At 34.3% G+C, this 19372-nt stretch overlaps 1 protein-coding gene across 2 annotated transcripts in view; it reads right to left on the bottom strand.

Annotated features, from left to right (window-relative positions):
* LOC111049131 (protein RRP5 homolog) overlaps positions 1-19372 on the bottom strand; it is a 68795-nt gene that overhangs the window by 7026 nt on the left and 42397 nt on the right. For both annotated transcript variants that reach the window (XM_039420501.1, XM_039420511.1), the window contains 8 exons: positions 15805-15973; positions 15022-15188; positions 12588-12734; positions 12351-12482; positions 10702-10975; positions 7321-7516; positions 5228-6293; positions 3951-4181 (listed from right to left, as the gene is read on the bottom strand). In XM_039420501.1, the coding sequence (XP_039276435.1) occupies positions 3951-4181; positions 5228-6293; positions 7321-7516; positions 10702-10975; positions 12351-12482; positions 12588-12734; positions 15022-15188; positions 15805-15973 (2382 nt within the window). The remainder of the gene's footprint in view (positions 1-3950; positions 4182-5227; positions 6294-7320; positions 7517-10701; positions 10976-12350; positions 12483-12587; positions 12735-15021; positions 15189-15804; positions 15974-19372) is intronic.

The raw sequence follows: 19372 nt of genomic DNA, 5'->3' as shown, positions 1-19372 counted from the left end.
GTATTAAATTATTTTATCATAATTAAGAATCACCCTGTAGATTTACTCGTTGAAAAGTTTGTGGATCGTGTAACTTGCTTGACTAATTCAAGTAAAACTAAGAAGTGCATTCCTCACCGAAATCGTCCCTTAAAGCCTTGGATTTCGGAGGGAATAATAAGAGCAGTCATCGTAAGGGATAGAATGCATAATAGAATAAGGAAAGGTCATACAGATATGGATTCGATTAATGCTTACAAAACATATCGTAATACCATGAATTAATAGTAGGCTCATCAGTGGTGCAAAGGAAAGTTATTATAAAACTAAAATAGAACAATGTAAGAGCAATAAGTCAAAACTTTGAATGTGTATTAATGATGCCATTGAAGAGAGGAAAACAGACAGTACTGAAATTGGTGTTGATGCCACGAAGTTGAATGATTTTTCACCAAGGTAGGGGGAAAAAGACAGGCACAAAATTTTAACAATGAGCTGACAAACTCTCCTAACCTTGATGTTAATGATGACATCATTGAAACTCCTTTACTGAATTCATTTTTCTTGCAACCTACAAATTCTCATGAAGTTTAAGCATCTATAAAAGAGCTGAAGAACAATACAGCCAAAAGTGGCTGAACAGAAATACATTGAGCTTGGATGTTGATAAAACCAAAATAGTTATTTGTGCAACTAGTGCGCAAAGTGACAGTTTGCTGCACCGAAAGAAACGTTTACGCCCGAGCCGTAGGCGAGGGCGGAATGGCTTCTTGAGTACAGCAGAGGAACTTTGCTCACGTATTTCACATTAAACTTTTCCTACAGTTACCATTGAATATGAGAAGTGGTGATTAAATGATTATGGGTAAAATGATGGCTGAAATCCATCAAATGTTTGTGTGTGCGATGCTGTTATTAATAACAACCTTAATTCATTTAAAAATTAATAATCCAATTGAAGTTGAAAATTCTCAGCCAAAGTTCTCATTTTTATTCATCAGGATTCAGAAATTTAGACTTTTGCTCAAATTACCGAGAAAAATGCTCAAAGTAAACTGAAATAGTATATTTCGCACCTAGAGCAGAAAATGAGATTTTTCCGGCTCGAAATCGGTTTTCAAGTCCAAGGCCGTAGGCCGAGGACTAGAAAAGATTGAGAGCCGGAAAAACATTTTTGCCCGTGGTGTGAATGATAATTTTCGCCACACTACAGGTATTGCTGACAAAATAAATAAAGAATACAAAATAAAGAATACTTGTTAAGTTATCGTACCTATCTCTTGATTTTAGAGGTAGAAGATTTGCAGTCAGGATTTCAGATTCTTTTAAAATTTCACTTGGAATATCACGGGCGTCGTCATCTTCAAGCATTTTTGAAAATTCGGAATGCACTAATCAACAATAAATAATTGAATAAAAATGGTTGCGAAGCGAATGCTGAATTAGTTTGATTAGAGATTCGAACTGAAATCATGGCGGCTTCAGCTGATGAAGAAAGTGGACACTCGCCCGATCTAGTGGATGACTTATTAACTACTGACTTCCATTTTAGTGGCTAGATAGAGTACGTTTTCCGGTCTAGGCCGGAAAGAAAGCCTTTTCCGACATCAGATGAGAGTCATCTGCAAACAAGGTCTTTCAGATCTACGTAGGGACTGGAAAACAGCTGCTTTCTGTGCAGTGTGGCGAAAAATATTTATAAAAATAACATAGACAACAGAGAATATTTATTGTAGTACTGTTATGTTTTTTATTATTTTTATTTATATGAATATCGAACGGTAATCATTTAACCTCAAAATTCGAATTTTATAATGTATATTTGCTACTTTTCTCATTATTTCTTGCAGTTGAAATAATAATTATCAATAGAAAATAACTATTATTTATTATTAAATGATGAGAACTTGTAAATGATGATTATTTAATTATGATTTAGATGAACATTATTCTTGTTTTGGATTTCTAGATTGGGATTTTATCATAAATGTAGGGTAGCCATTCTAAATCTAACCACAGTCATTGTTACCAACTTAATTTTTGTTTTCGTGCACTAATCCTCCATATAACCCACCAACTATTTTGTGTTGCTATGTTGCAAATCTGGAGTGCAGAAAAAAATTTTCCCACACTAGAGCGGAAAAGTGAATCTTTGGGTATTGTAATCAGTACAGGAACAGCAACTTTCCAAGGTAGCTGTAGGAAAAAGCACTTTTCTTATGTCAAAAATTGATCATTAAAACTATTATAAATAAACCTAAAGTTTTCCCAACCAGTTTGACTTTTCAAGAATTCGATGTTCTCACAATTAGACAATGATATATTCTGAGTGTAGTAAAATTTATTATTAAGCATAAAACTGATTTCCCTTCTACAAATAACGCTGCCAATAGCCTATACAACCTAAGACCTACAACAAATAAATATTTAATTTACAATACAAACATAGAAACCATCAGAAGACAACTTATATACATAAGCAGTAAAATGATTAATACAATCCCCGAACAGTATATTGAATGTGCGAAAATAACTAAAAAAACTAAAACAGGATATTAACACCTGGATCAAATGCAATTACTTCTTCTATCTATGAGATGTTTTCATATAGTGTACTCTTCTGACTTGTGTGTTTGCTTATTCTGCAATCCTTTGTAATTCATCTAGTCCTTCAAATCTTTTTTATCACCTGGTCCTATCTGTTTATTTTTAGATCCTTTCCCTTATTATTCTTCCCTCATCCCATCCTCTCATATCTACCGTCTATTTTCTTTTCCTGATACCTTTTTCAACTTCTCAAGGATTGAAGGTTTTCCTAGTTCAAGGATATCCATAGTTGAAAAAACCCTTCAATCTTCCACCTTTTTTTTGCACCACTTTCTTTTTATTTTGTTTTAATGTGTATTGCTGTTGTTTGCATGTATTCTTTTTGTTAATCTCTGTATCAAACTTGTATGTGTGTATGGTGATGTAAAATTCCCGGGAATTTAAGATCGAGGAAATATTCCCAGGGAATTTAAGGGAAATATTCCCAAAAATCATAAATTCCCTGTAATTTATGGGAACTTAAGGAAATTTATGATTTCTCTAATCTAAAATCACCGAAAAAGACGTTTTTGTTACACAAGGTCTCAATCAAGGTCTCTGTTATACAACAGATTTATGGAGAAGGATGAATAAAAAAAAAAAAAATTGTAATAAGTTCAAAGAGAACAGTAATTTGAAGTTCATAGACTGATGATTTTCATGAAAGGTGAAAGGAGAAATGAGCACTCAATAAAAGTTTCCAAATCATTCAATTGAACCACTATTGTCATGCTACCTTCATGTCTTTACAAGTTGAATAAGATTTTTTCACTTATATTAATAAATGCCTGTAAATCAGTCAACAAAGTATAATTTAACTTTCATTGCATGAATTTATTCAATTTCTCCGCACACAAATAAGAAATTATGAATACAGCAAAATAGGCTAAACTAGAACAAGATCATACTCGAGTTTAATTCAATATTAAAAAGGAAATAATTCCACAGCTCACAACCTTTGAAGAGTCATTTGGGATATGCATACTTTACCTGTAAACTAGCCTATAACTTTATCATCTAAAAATCCAAGTATCCGTCTGGCTACGTTGCCTTCCCAGTTCTTCGCCCAATTTTCTTCGCGTTATATAAGAGTTTTTATAATTACTGACGAGAAATCCGAGGTTTACACAATTACTTATAGTTTGGCAGGACCTATAAATAAATGAAGTTATATCCGTGTTGACGTTATGGCCGAAGCCACAATAACCAAGTTACACTGTATTTGTGATTGCGTGAATAGTGAATAGGTTAGGGTATCCTCTTGAAATAGAGTGGATAAAAAATTATGAATAAAGGACTGGATATAAACTTACAACAGGAGTGAATCTACAGTATGAGTGTATATAAGGTTGGGAATGTTGAAATATTGGAGCTACTTGAGATACCTGTAGATGCAAGGCCATGTACTTGATCCATAGCATAGAACTGTTGGGATGAGCGAGAACGAGTCGCTCGAAGTGGTCGACGGACTGCGGGTTGGCCTCTGCCTCGAGAAGCAGCTGCTCGGCGCGCCTCAGCCGCTGTTCCGCCTCCTTGGCCGCCGCTCGCTTCTCGCTCACTGTCATCTGTGCTCTGCCCTTCTTCGCACTACCATCAAACAAATCATCGTCTTCATCCTGCAAAAAAAAAAATCAAACTAATTTTTAGAAAAACTTTCTGAAAACGTAATGATAATAAGATAGCCAGATTGAATGCCTATTTGATGACATTCACTTTTTCCAAACAACCATAACACAATGGTTGTATTATTTGTCAAATATTGTAGTCTTAGTACAGTGTAGTAATTGATTATGAGTGAATGATATTCATGTAAAAGTGTATAGATAAGTGGAACAATATAAAACTCACCATATGCTCAACTCCTGGCCATAAGCCATACACCAAAGTAGAAGAATATTGTTTAAATTTAATACGAATCACTTCATGAGATTATGTAAAAACCATAATTATTCAAGTGAAATTATTCTCAATGCTTCTAATGTACCAATAAAACTTATTGAACGGAAATGGCGGTAAATACAGCTTTTCCAATGCTGTACTTGAAACGTTTCTATGGGTTATCAAAGATGTCTATAGTGAGGTCCACTTTATAATTTTTGTTTAAGATTAAGTTTTTGATTAAAATTGGTGTTGCTATGCTTGTCTATCATTCGACCAAGCCAAAAACGCCAACCTTTTCTAGCTCGGCAACGTTGCCAGCTTGTTTTTAACAATGTGGAAATATAATTGAATAACAATATCAATTATGAAAATGTATGATTTAATCATTGAAAATAAATTTGTTGACGATTAGAATATTTTTACTTTTTTGTGTAGTTGAGAATAGAATATAATAACTTGAGTTATTTAAAACAATAATGCACAGTTAATATTACATCATATATACCATCATCAGCTATACTCTATAGAAGGCAATGACAAGGCAGATAATCGGCAACGCTGTTCTCCTATCTTTCTCCACTGCCATTATAACCGTGGATCTTACTACAGTCGAGCTGTAAGGTGTAATCAAACGGTGTACTCAGTGAAGAGAACATAAAGACAACGTGAGATTTTCCTGATAAATCCATCATTCGTCAATATATTTATTACAAATAGGTTTCAATCTAGATACGAGTGTATTTATCACACTATAGTAAATAAATAAGAACGGAAGACTTACCTCGGAGTCATTATCATTGTCTCCTTGAGTGATAGAGAAATCCTTAGCGTCAACGGACCACGAAAACCCTTCATAACCGAGCATTGATAGTCTTGTCTTGATTTCATCCTGGTGGGAGTCAGCGGTATTCTCAGTGCTGTTGCTTTCCACAGATTTCTTTTTCTTTTTAGGCTTCTTCTCAACTTCTGTCAAGCTGTTGTTTTGACTGTCAGTTGAATTGAAATCTCCTTCGGAAGATTTCCTCTTCTTTTCTTTCTTCCCAGCTTTAGTGTCGGAGACCGAAGAATCCAATTCATCGAGTTGAGATATTGAAGATTTTCTCCTCCTTTTTTCTGGCTTAGATTCATCACCAATCAATGAATCATCGTTTCCAGACTCAGTCTTTGCACGCTTTAATTTTTTGGCTGATTGTTCTTTTGGAATCTCATCAAGTACAGATGATTTCTTTTTCTTATCTACCTTGCTCGGAGTGGTTGAAACTTCCTCATTTGATAACAATTGTTTTTTACTTTTGCTGGTAACTTCAACAGTTTTTACAGTTTTGGAATCTTGAACTGAGAAATTTGAAATAGATGAGCCAATTGAATCTTTCTTCTTATTCTTTTTGGGTGATTTATTTTCAGTTTCAGATGCAGATTCTTGTTTTCCATTGACAATTGATTCCTCAAACGTTCCATTTGAAGTATTATTCAAATTTTTCTCTCTCTTCTTCTTTTTCTTGGGCGATTTGCAATTTTCAGACTCAGCATCACTTTCTTTTCCACTCATTGGTATTTGTTCCCAAGTTTCGTTTTCAGCGAAAAGTGAACCACCACTGGACTTTTCAGCCTTCTTTTTCTTCTTCTTCTTCTTCTCTTTTTTAGGCGTTTCCTCTTCCTCTTCATCAGGTGTTTCACTATAGTTTTCGAGAACCTCGTTGATATGAACAATGACCCTCCGTTTATTGAAATATGTATTGACATTATCCAACAACTCAGATAATATATCTTCCTGTGGTTTACCAGTCGTTTGCGAGTCCTCTTTCAACTTTGATTCTTTGATGGCGATTGCATATCCATCTTCATGTCTTGCAACAAAAAGATACACAACAATTAAAATATTTGTGAACTCTAGAAATAATAATTATTTATAATGGGATGAATCCAACACACAAATACCAATAATGTATACTTCTCAAAATGTTATGTTACTGTTCTGCTTGTTTCTCTTTACAATCTGTTTGGAATAGTTTTCCATTTTTAACGACATTTGTGTTGACTTCACTCCACTTTGAATTGATATTAGCATTTATAAATGACACTCTAATATAGTTTACTCCTAACATTGAATTTCATAGACAAGACGTCCTTAGATCAATATTTTGAGGCATCTGTCTCATGTCAATATAAAGTTTCAATTTTAGAGTACGTAACTTCAACTTTGCAGTAGCTAATGCAGTGCCTCTAACATTACAAAATTATATTATCGAAACATTACACTAATATTGAAAGATGCCAACGCTAGTTTAAACTTGGTGGCACTCTGCTGTGGGGCAATTCAAGTGGTGCCAATGACGTATTTTTATCTCAGAAAGGAGCCTTGCAAACTATTTTTAATCTGGGTAAAATGGATTCCTGCAGATCATTCTTCAAAAGGAACGGCATTCTAACTCTGCATTGTATATTCATGCTGCAGGCGTTGACATTATTTTTATCAGATAGAACTTGAATAAATTAGATCTAAGATGCGAAATACATGAGCAGTATACTAGAGCGTGAAATCAAATAAATACCAGGCGGGTACGACTTTCAAAAACGCAAAAGATGCATGTATCTACCGGCGTAAAATTTTTCAATAAATACTCGGCATGAGAGTACTCGTAATAAAGATTACAAATTGTTCAAGTACACAATTATACTATAATTATAAAGTTCAATTGTAATATTATGTTTGTTGTATGTTTGTCAGTTTTATAAATAAATCCAACTTTATTTCATGATATATGGGCGAGCCGTTGCAGTCCGCAGTGTGGATGTGGATGCGCAACAAGATTGGGCAAGTAACAGCAAAGTCTACCAAAAATATAGAGTAGGTATAAAGTATAAAATACTCACAAAAGTGGAATTATGTGGACGGTTGAGAAAAGTTTCAACTTTGGCTGTTCCAAGTCATTTAGATGATATTTGACTGGGAAGAAAGCGATGCGATGTTTGAAAGGCCCTTCTAGAATGTGACCAATAGCGAAGTCGTCTTCAACCAAGACTACCTTTGCAGCGGCTGTTTGCCCAACCTTTGGTCCGTTCAGAGGTTCTGAAATAGAAACATTGAAATAGATCAACATCTCTAATTAGACTGTTTAGATTTTTTTGACAAGTTCCAGAGCCACTTAGGTGAACAGTGGATGCTTATTAAACTATTTAATAATCATTATAGAAATCACTGGTACCCTCTTTATACATTTCTATTTAAACACTACTAGTTTCAGCACACATGTCATTTGCAAGTGTCAAAATGGATGTAAATCTCTCTATCAGCTGGACTACAGAACGCTGTCATGTCCAAGGCGGGTCCTTTGTGGTCGGTAACATTTTAGATGTTCGGCTTGTCTCTTCATAGTTTTTATTGATTGCTATGTCAAATTGGTCTTTCTTTCATTATCTTTGCTTTGTAGTTTTCAATACTTATATTCAGTAGCCCTAACGATTATAATTAAATAATAGAAATACTTAGTAATTATAGTAATAATTATGCCTATATCCAAGCAATTATTTTATGTTGTAGGCTACTTAGGCCTACATAATTATTTTCATTAGTCTTCATTCTTCTATTAGTCTTCATTCTTCTGTTATCAGTCTGATGCCTGGTTTCTCAGTCGTTCAATAAACAACGCTATGGCTATTGATTCAATAACTTTCTCAATACATTTTTATTGGTTTCTTAAATGTATTTATAGAGTCCACAGCTATGGAACGATTTATCTGCTCAATGAATCTGACAACATGGCATGATCCAAACCACTACCTCCGTAAACAAAGCCATAGTGTATTCTGGTGACGTCAGCACAGGTAGGGCTCCTACACCAATAAACATTTGTTGATTTCAGCTGATCCTTGTCAGCTAGTGTTTTTATTAGTGTAGGAGCCCTACCTGTGCTGACGTTACCATCAACCACCTGTCATGCATTATGGCTTTTTTTACGGAGGTAGTGTCCCAATCGGACACTTACGTAAACAAACTTGGTGCCGGTTGCACAAAAGCCGGTTAAATTTCAATATTGTGATTGATCCCACGAGAACCAATCAGAGAAGCCGTCTTAAAAAAGGCCTTCTCTGATTGATTCTCGTGAAATTAATCACGGTTAAAATTTAACGGGCTTTTTTGAAACCGGGCCTTGATGTTATGTTAACCATGGTAACCAACCAAATCTTGGTTGTTTATGTTATGCTGCTTGTTGTGAGGTTAAGTTGAAGGTTATTTCCTACGGTACTGACATCTATTGGCTGATGTCTCCAAAAAAACAAGATGGCTGATACCAGATAAGGGCTAGAAATGATAAATATAGTGCAACTTCAAATCTGTTCAATTTTTAAAATACTGGTGACCAACACTTAATTTTTGTAATTTTTCAATTGCAACCGAAAATTTGATCCATTCCGGAAATTTGACACATTTATCCATTCCATAGATATTTATAGGCTGGATTTTGGCACTATAGTTTATGAATTCAATAAGTTCTCATGTCTCATGTTTATCGATTCAATAAAGTTATTGAATGGATAGATAGTTTATGGAACGACTGAGAAACCGGGCATTAGTAGTTTAGTATGATATACTTTTCTGTAATATTTTTGCACAGGGAACAGTTTTGGTTATCATGCCTGTTGTTTCCAAAGTGTATTGATTTCTTCGAAATAAATAAAATAATAAAAAATTCTCAATGCTCATTAAGGGTCGGTTTCCGAGCTCGGGATTTAGCTAAGTTCTAGACTTTAACCGGCTTTAAACTCTGGAGTCAGAAAATTGCCTTTCCGAGTCAGAGCGTTAACGTAGCTGAGGACTCAAATAAACCCTGGACTTTAGAGATCACGTTAGACCCTGGAGTTTATAATTTCGCTTTCTGAGTGAAGGGCTTATAAGTCCAGGACTTGAATTAGATTGTCACCTCTTTCCGAGTAAGGATTTATCAAAAATCGTCAAGTCCAGAACTTAAAACAGCGTGATTTTAAACCCTTGACAGGGGTAGGGTTTAGATTTAAGTTCTAGACTTAACCGAGCAAACACACTTCAGTTATTGTTTTGGAGTAGATGAATAGCCAAATAAATGTCATGGAATACCTAAATTATTTGAATTAGTCCATCTAAATTCATAATTTATAGTTTGAAAGTTTATTTTAGAATGAAGTTCTTCATAATATTTTGCGTAAAAAACTAACCTTATTTTACGACTGTGACATAACCTAGAAATGTTCAAGGAAAATAATACAAGGATTGCCTTGGAATGGCTATAATCACATCTCCCAATGTGAATATTATTAATCAATGGCTTATTCAACATATTAATGATAATAATATTAAAATAATAAATTATTATACAGTTTTCAAAACAAATACGTTCTCCAACTCAATAGGTAGCATACTAAAATGTTTATTCCAAAATCAATGGCAAGGATCAATGATAAATAATAGCATATTAACGTAAAATGAAATGTTCGTTTTTTATTCATGTTTCAAAAGGTTAAGTTTTGCTTTGAATTTATAGATCCACACAATACAAAGAAATCGAAACGTATTTTCACAAAATAATATTGTTGCAAAACAGTTTGGAGAGCATTTTAATTATCCCGCTGCAATCAGCAGTTTTGCTATAGGCTTAATGCCAACAATACAACAGCAAAATATTGAGAACTTCCCTCATGTTTACTGCGTTAAAGTCCAAATAAGACTCAAATAAGTCAAGAACTTATTATAGACCCCGGAGTTTAGAACATAAACCCGTGACTCAGAAAGTTGATTTAGACCCGAGAGCTTATTTCAGTCCTGGACTCTGTAAGTCCAGAACTTATAGATCCCGAGCTTGGAAACCGGCCCTTGTATCCTTTCTTCAAGTTGTGTTGTCCTCAATGTGTTACATGAATGATATATGTACGCTGGCACTACTCGCAAACGTTTATTATCACAAATTATGTCACTGAAGAAACGATTAATTTTTGCCTTCATTTGACAACATAACCATTTCCCCCTCCTACACTTGAAATGAGCAGCATCCTGCGATTAATAAAGGACAAGATACCCCAACTTTTTGGTTCATTTAGATCCAGAAAAGGAATTTTATCCTCTCAAAAAATTGAATTACAAGTAAATCCATTAACCCGTTATACAACATATTATTTTCATAATTCATTCCAGACTTTGACCAATAAAGCCACATTTGAAGATTGAATAATAAATAATTAATAAATGGATGAAAGAGTAATTAAAATGAATAATTTATTTACCTTCTGGTTGTTCTCCTGTTGGTTGAGCATGGATAGTTTTCGTCACTGGTGATTGCCATAGAAGAGTCACATCAATGGAATCATCTTCTTTCAAATCTTCATCACAAAGCTTTTTACTGATTATTACTTTAGAGTTCAAGGATGGCAACTTTACTGAAACCGTCTTCTTTTTAATTTTTGAAACAGTACCTTGAGTTTTTTCACCAAGAGTAATACTTTGTATTAATTTTGATGATTTCAAATAGTCCAGAAGCAAGTCAACTCCAAATCCAACCTGAAAACACATAAATATTTTATTGTTTTAGCATTTTCAATAAAACATATAACTCAAAATATAATGCATAATGAAAAGTGATTGCAATGTTAAAATGACTGTTAAATTACACTGCAAGAACCAGTTAATTTAAGTAAAATTCTGGTCTGCGCACAGGCATCTAGCCCATGCAGACCATTTTCATATTATTCATTGTGCTCATTTCCTTAAATATATGTTTCTCATCGTTTTCCTTGAATCCTTAGCCACACCAAGATTTATATATTTAAATTAAAAATTTAAATCAACACAATGGTTATTAAGTTTTTTTTGTATTACAATAAATGAGAACAGCATGTTTTATTTTGTTATGTGAATTTTTTTGAAATAAAGAAATTTTTGTCTGTCTGTCTGCCAATTACTAAATTCGACTAATCGCTAAAGTCGGAGTCAGAACGGCCCGATTTGGCATATTAGGCTGCGTTTACACAAAAGTTGTAAACAAAATTTTGTCCAAAAATAGTTTTCTACAAAACGTAGATAAATTTTTTGTAAGATACAAGTTGCTGTTCTTCAATGTAAAACAACAAAAGTTGTAATTTTTCGCCCAGATTGATTTTTTTATTGAGTTAGAGAGCGTAGTCGGATGGTCTTGTGGAGAGAGAAGATTTTGTTGGCAATTTTCTCAGAGTTTCCTACACTGAGTGGGAAACAAAAAAAAATTGACAACAAGGATTTCTACCGCAATTTGTTGAAAACTCAGTTGACATCTCTGGTGTAAACGCAGCTCAACATCTACATTCGCATAGAAAAACATAATTTTTCACAAATTTGACTCGTTTTTGGAATTTGTAACTCATTAGGCTACTGATTGAAGGTGAAGAGTTGTAGAGTTTTTGATTTTATTTTGCCCGAAATTTCATTAGCTGGATCAAAATGAGATTAAATTTTCTGTCCAACGCTTTAGATGGAAATTGCAGATAACGAAAAGAGGAACAGAAATTTCGAGGTTTTTGAGGAACTCTGTATTACGCACAAGGAAATTTAGCATGAAACAAATGGCTTGGACTTCTTTCATGTATAAAAAAATATTAAAAATAAAATAAAAATATTTTTTTAAAAAACAGAACTACAATGCATTTTTCAAGCACCAATGTATATATTTTGACTGAACTAACCAGTTCAATTATACTAAAATACTCGTATAACTGTACTAAAGAAATTACAATCTGCTTTTCCTCTGGACACCACTACTTGAAAAAACGGGTTCCAAAACCCGAAAACTTGAATAAGCGGGTTCCTTTTTTAAGCCTCAATAGGAACAACTTTCCGCCATTAACTGGATATTAAAGTAGGTCTGAAAAATAATAATGTACTTGGAATAAAATGAACATACCTCAGTGATATCATAGAATTTATTTTTGTTCAGCTTCAAGAGGAGATCATCTTGATAAACTGACGGGACTGCCAGAAGTGATTGATTTACAGATAGAGAACTCAAAATATGTTCATCATATCCAATGATATTCTGAAAAAAAAAGATTACAGAAATTAATATGTGATCCTAAAAATGTAGGTGAGAAAACGTAGATCTGAAAATTGATTGAAACCAACAATGACAGACAGAACTTACCTTCTTAGGTATAGAATGGGTTCTTAAATTCGGAATGCAAACATCAACAGTGATTCCACTCTCATAGATCTCGGTAACAGAACAAGGAACGATGACTTCCTTTTTCTGCAAATGCAAATTGGCAGTAGTAATATCATTGCCATAGACCTACAACAAAAATTAACAGGTTCAATTGATGAGACAGAGTATAACAATTATGAGGCAAATTACTATGTGATTCAATTTTCTTAGCAGATTTAACAAATATTGCTTGCCGTATGATTTACAGTAGAACCTCTCCATAACGAACTCCACTTAACGAAATCCTATACACAACGAATTTTTACCTGGTCCCATGACATTTTTTAATTTTGGTTGCTTATTTACCTCTATTTAACGAGTTTCGGACCTCTCAACAACAAAGTTTTTTCTTGACTTCAAAATACAAAGTGTAGTGTGTATAGGAAGCAGACGGTTATTTCCAAGGAATTGTTTAGTTTCAGCAGAAAGGTCAATAGACTAAAAATAATGGCAATTCAGGTAGGAAGAAGATAGGGTGGTTGACAGTCAATAGAGGGTGAAAGACATGTCGGAAATTGAATGCAAGTTACTGGAAATTCCAAGAACTTGTAATTATTGTAGACCAGGCAGGTGAACGACTGGACTTTCCCATTCTTGCTTTTGTCACACATTCCAATTCTTTGAACTGACTATGATGATGATGGCTGTGACGAACCTGAGGAGAAGAATTCGTCAGATCAAGAAGTTCTAGAGGCTTTCAAAATTATCAGGCAAGGATTAAAACTGAAAAATAGTGTACCAGACATTTCTGACTGTTTGAATAGATGTTAGTCGTTTATCGAACATGATTTTTTATTCAAATGCAAAATTCAACCAAAAACTACTCACTTTTTCAAATATAAAACATTAAAAAATAGGAAAGTTGAGTTATTATAGTAACTTATTTATAGTGAGGTTATTGACAAAATAACCGTATTTTGCGTTCCATCTAATAGTAGTGTAAAAAGTTGAAAAATATTGCTACAGAGTATGTACTTTGATTGAACTCTACTAATAGTACAAATCAAGCTTTCTGAAAATAAATTAGTGAGTTTACTTACTTATTACATTCTACAAATATTCAAAAAACATGTTTTTTTCAAACAGAATGAATTTTCGAATTTCCATATTAATATTGGCCTAATAGGTACCCTACCTACGTTCGCGATGATATGTTCTATGTACCATACTCATTTATTTACCGCCGTGATACTATATAATAAGATCCATAGGATCGTGGCAGTTTTCTTGACAGAACCTCTCAATAACGAATACCTCTCTGCAGCGAGGGATTGATCGGGATGATCGACATCGTTATACAGAGGTTCGCCTGTTTTATGTATTCAAGTTACATATTCAAACTTAATGAGATTCCTCATCCTATCGTACTGAACTCCAAGATTATCTTCGATTAATTGAAAATAAACTACTCTATTACGACAAATGACTTGTAGCCTTTTGAAACTTTTTGATGGATATCCAAGATTTAATATGGCGCAAAACCTGAAGATTTTTCTTTACATCTGTACAGTCAATCCTAGAAGCCAAACAAAGATTTATGTTCCTTCAATAGTACATTATAGTTCTACTTAGCCTACACAAAAGTTCCTGGCAACGGTGCAGAGTTAGAAAAGGATCGAGTTATCTGCTTTGTCTAATGACAGACAAGGCTAGCAAACAAAAATTTTTATCAACTCTGCTGACTTTGCTGAATTCTCTTTTCAAACATCTTTATCACTTCTGAAGCTCTTGAGGCAGTAGAAAAAATTGTTCACTGGAATTGGTTTTTATCAAGCCTTTCTTGTTTTTCAGAATGACGACACTCCTAAGAATCCTACTCATGAGCGCATGAAGCAATACTTTGTCACCTAGCACGCAAATAATAGAATTTTACTGATTAGTAGCTGTTATAGGTTGCTAACAACTCTACGCTTAGCCAAGTTTTGATCTATAGTGAGGTTCACGTTATAATGGCAGTGGAGAAAGAAAGGAGAGCAGCGTTGCCGATTCTCTGCCTTGCTACTGCTTTCTATAGAGGATAGCTGATACCGGTATATCTGATGTAATAATAACTGTCCATTCTTGTTTACAATAATCTATTATATTTTAATCGCCAAGAAAACATATTTTACAAAGTTCGAATATGATAAATGTTCATAATTATTGAGATAGAATATTTTGTCAATAAATTATATTTCTACATTGTTGAAAAACTATTTTCAAAATTATCATATTCATATTATAATATATTTAGTGTCAATAAATATTTACAACAACAACAACAACAATATAGGTAATTATAATAAATAAACAATTCAAAAAAAAAATATTATATTATTAACTTTTTATCTAAATAATAAATAGGGAACAAACAATCACACATTTACTAAATTACCTCAAAGAATGATCGAACAGATTGTCTCAGAGAAAATAACGGGACAGACTCAAAATTGCTGGAATAAGCCACAGCATCCTCTATTCTACTGCCTGGCTTGAAATAGTCTTTTAGTGGTTGCACAAGCATTACATGATCTGTCAGATGCTCGAATGGAACAAGTCCCACTGAAAAATAAAATTATTATTATAAACTATACAGAAAGAAATACATGAGCAAACCTTGCAATTTTCAACATATTCGTTCAATATATGTTTTGATGTTTACATGAGTTTGTGGATTTCAGTGAAATTTTCAATATTTTTTTGCAATTGTGAAGGAAGAGTTTTGTTTGGATTCGTATTTGGAAATTGATCAATCTAATAGATTCAAAATTGTAGTAGATACATTTTTTGGACTCAAAATTGTGTACAAATTATCATTTAAGTTACGTAAGTAGCATAACCTTTAGACTGTGTATTCCAAATTAAGGTTTGAAGCAGTTTTGGGCAAATGCCTGTTGTTTTTACCTGAATTGTATTTGCATATGAATAAATAAATAAATTTTGATAAATTTGCTCTTAGAACAACAATTCATGAAATTGGAAGATAAAAATAGTTATTATTTTAAATTATCAAGTATAATTCTCATGGATTACAACATTGACCTGTTCATTGCAGTAATTATGTCGTTTTTCCATGAGTAGGAAAGAAACTCAACATCTAAATGTAAAACTTCACAACAACTATATAGTCCAAACGACTGCACCATAAATTTAATCAAAAGAATTTATAAAAACTTACCAATTTTTTTGTTGTTTCTGACCTTAACTTTGAAACCTTCAGAATTACTCTCAATCACAGTCAGTGGATACCGGGATCCATAAGAATATCCTTTGTTGAGGATTGAAGGTTTCAAAGTCAAAATTAGTTTTCCATTCATTGGATCTACTTCCTTGACATAACATCTGATCTGAAAAATAATAACGTTGTTGGATAATTTTTGAAAAGATACATAATTTCGAATTACGAGTAATTTTTTCAACATCCGATCGGTCGTACATAAAAATCATTTTATCATTAAAAATTAACAATACTAAAGACTATTCTTTAACATAATTGTTGTGAAGATCTAGGCATTTCTCAAACCAAAAAACCTATGTATGAAATGCTGTCGTCAAATGTGTTGAAATGGGCTATGAGGGCTATGACGTTGTTTTGGAACTTCTCATTACTTAGTAAGCACTGTTCTCCAAGTTATGGCTTGAGCTTGAGAAAAAGTTATAAGTTACTAGTGACCAAGCCAGGTTTCAATGGTGGGTGATCGAAAATGCGCATTTGATTTGCTGAATGAACTGGAGAAAGTTTGGCTGCACCAGCACTGAGAGGACTGGCGTTGTCATGGATCACAATGTTCTCACAAGTCATTTTATCTGACGTCTTTAAATTTCTGACACCATTTACGCACATTATCACTCATAGAGTTTTCTTCATAAACTTGACTAGTTCTTCGGTAGTTTTGCCGAACTATTGTTTTTTTTCTTGCAAAAAACGAATCTCTCTCATCGGAGCCGCATCAATCTTATGTGGGCCGATAGAGTTCTCTCTATGTGGGTTCTCTATAGAGTGTTGCTAACTCTGCATTAGTACGGATACGCCACTGTCCTGCCTCACACACCGGTCCATATATTCTTCGCAGCATCTTTCTCTCAAATACATTCAACAGGTTTGCTGTTCTGGCTGTAATTGTCCATGTCTCACTTCCGCAGCACATCACTGTCCTTATAATGTTTTTATATAGTTTTATCTTACATTCACGGTGTACATTCCTAGCTTTAAATATGCTTATAAGAGAGAAAAATGTGCAGTTGGCTGCAGTGATACATTTTTGAACTTCTTTGAGTTCCTCATTAGTATCGGTTATGCAACTCCGTAGGTAAGTAAAATTATCAACTACTTCATAGTGCTTCCCTCCACATTCCATAAGTTGTCCTAGTTTATTCCGATTCTGTCTACTCTGGAGCAATACTTTTGTTTTTTCAGTGTTTATCTCCAGCCCTACATCTGATGCACTCTCTTCCAACTCCATTGCTACATTCTTCATTGCCATCATAGATCGACCAAGTATGCCAATATCATCTGCATAGCCTAGTATTTGAACTGACTTCATCATCAGTGTTCCACACCTATCCACTGAAGTCCTCCTTATTGCATGCTCTAGTGCCAAGTTAAAGAGCATTGGTGCAATTCCATCTCCTTGCTTTAGGCCATGCTTCGTTTCTAAATATTCTGTCAGCTCTCCAGCCACTATGACTTGGCAAACCGTATTCTCCATTGTGGCTCTGACTAGCCTCACCAGCTTTGATGGTATGTTCAAGTCTAACATGATTGTATACAGCCTGTCTCTTGTGATGCTGTCATAGGCCTGCCTGAAGTCGACAAACATTGCGAATATATCTATATTGTTTTCCCAGCCTTTTTCTGTAATCTGTCGGAGGGTGAATAATTGATCTGTAGTTGATATACCTGACCTAAATCCTGCCTGGTATTCTCCTATTATATTTTACACATACACCCCTAATCTTGCTTTTAATGCTGTGGTGAATATTTTATATGTTGTGTTCAACAGGTATATTCCTCTATATTTTCGGCAGTCTAGTTTGTCTCCCTTTTTGTAAATGGGACAAATAATACTTTTCTTCCATTCATCTGGGAGCTGTTCTTTACACCATACCTGCTCAATAAGCTTGTGAAGCCGTCTGTATATTTGTATGCCTCCATGCTTCCATAGTTCACCTGGAATTCCATCTGTTCCGGGAGCTTCGTTGTTTCTTAGCAGCTTAGTGGCCCCAATAATTTCCTCCAGAGTTGGAGGTTCTACACCCTGATTCAGCAATTCATTAAAATGGGTTCTCCATATCTCTTTGATCGCTTCCCTATCACCAATCACTTCTCCTTCTTTGTTTCTGCACAACACTGTATGGGGTTGATATCCTTTTTTAAAAACATTGACCTCTTTATATGCTTTTTGTGTCTCATTGTCCAAGAAATTCTTCTCAATTCTTTCTACAATTTTATTTTGGTACTCTCTCTTTTTTCTTCTAATTGTCTTGTTAGATATCTTTCTTGACGTTTCGTATAAGAGTTCCCTCTTTGCTCTAGTGGGCCTTTGCAGATAATTTTTCCTATTACTAATTTTTTCTTCAATTGCTTTTCTGCAGTCCTCATCAAACCAAACTTCTCTTATTTTTCTCGTTTCCATTCCAAGTACTGCTTCTGCTGAAGTAGTTACCGCTTCGATCAGGTTATTGTAATTGCTCTTCTATCATCATATCTTCAATAGACCCATCCATCTCTTCCATTTTTCAAAGTGCTTCTTCATATTCTTCTCTCTTCTCGGCCACATGCAGTTTGTTTATATCAAACTTTGTTCGCTCTTGATATCTTTCCTTATCAACTGCAATTTGGCATCGAAACTTCACACCTACTAGATGATAGTCCAAGTCACAGTTTGCCCCTCTGTAACTACGCACATTCATGACACTGGACATTCCCCTTTTACTGATGATGACATGGTCAATCTGATTGAAGGTTCTGCCATCTGGAGACATCCATGTTTGCTTGTGAATATTTTTCCTGGGATGTTGTGTTGATGCGACAATCATGTTTCTGGATGCTGAAAATTCAATAACTCTTCTCCCATTGTCGTTACTGACTTCATGAAGACTATTTGAGCCAATAATATCTCTCCAGTGATCTTCTCTACCCACTTTAGCATTCATATCCCCAATAACCATTTTCATGTCATTCGAGGGAGGGCAAGCTGTCATAAATGCTTTCCACTTTACAGTAGAACTGTTCCTTTACTTCATCCTCCTTATCTTCAGTTGCTGCATGTACGTTTATAATGGACAAATTGAAGAATTTTGTTTTCATTCGCAAGGTTCATACGCTCATCCACTGCTTTGAAATCCAGTATGTTATGCATAAACTTTTTCTGAAAAATGAAACCAACTCCCAACTCATGTCTGCCATCCATCTTTCCACTGTAGAGAATTAATTGTCCCCTCTCTAGTGTCTGACACGCCACTTCCAGTCAATCTTCTAACATGTTTATACAATGTTCTAACATTCCAAGTTCCAAATCCAAAATTCAAGTCATTTCTTTTCCTGTATGTTTTCCTTTTATTCCGGTTACCAATCCGAGGCTCGTTTAATTGTTTATGAACAATTGAGTTTTTACGGGGATGGGGGTCACCCATCGCCCAACCCCCACCCAACCTGGAGGACCAGGTGGTTTTTTCGGGTTTCCTTCCCTAGCCTTTGGTAAACCAATTCCAAACTACAAGGCAGCAGCATAAGGAAAAAATAA

Source organism: Nilaparvata lugens, chromosome 1 (assembly GCF_014356525.2).
Source record: "Nilaparvata lugens isolate BPH chromosome 1, ASM1435652v1, whole genome shotgun sequence".
Classification (NCBI taxonomy): Eukaryota; Metazoa; Arthropoda; class Insecta; order Hemiptera; family Delphacidae; genus Nilaparvata; species Nilaparvata lugens.
The sequence above is the reverse complement of the archived record's forward strand: the minus strand, read 5'-3'. Positions and strand labels throughout refer to the sequence as shown.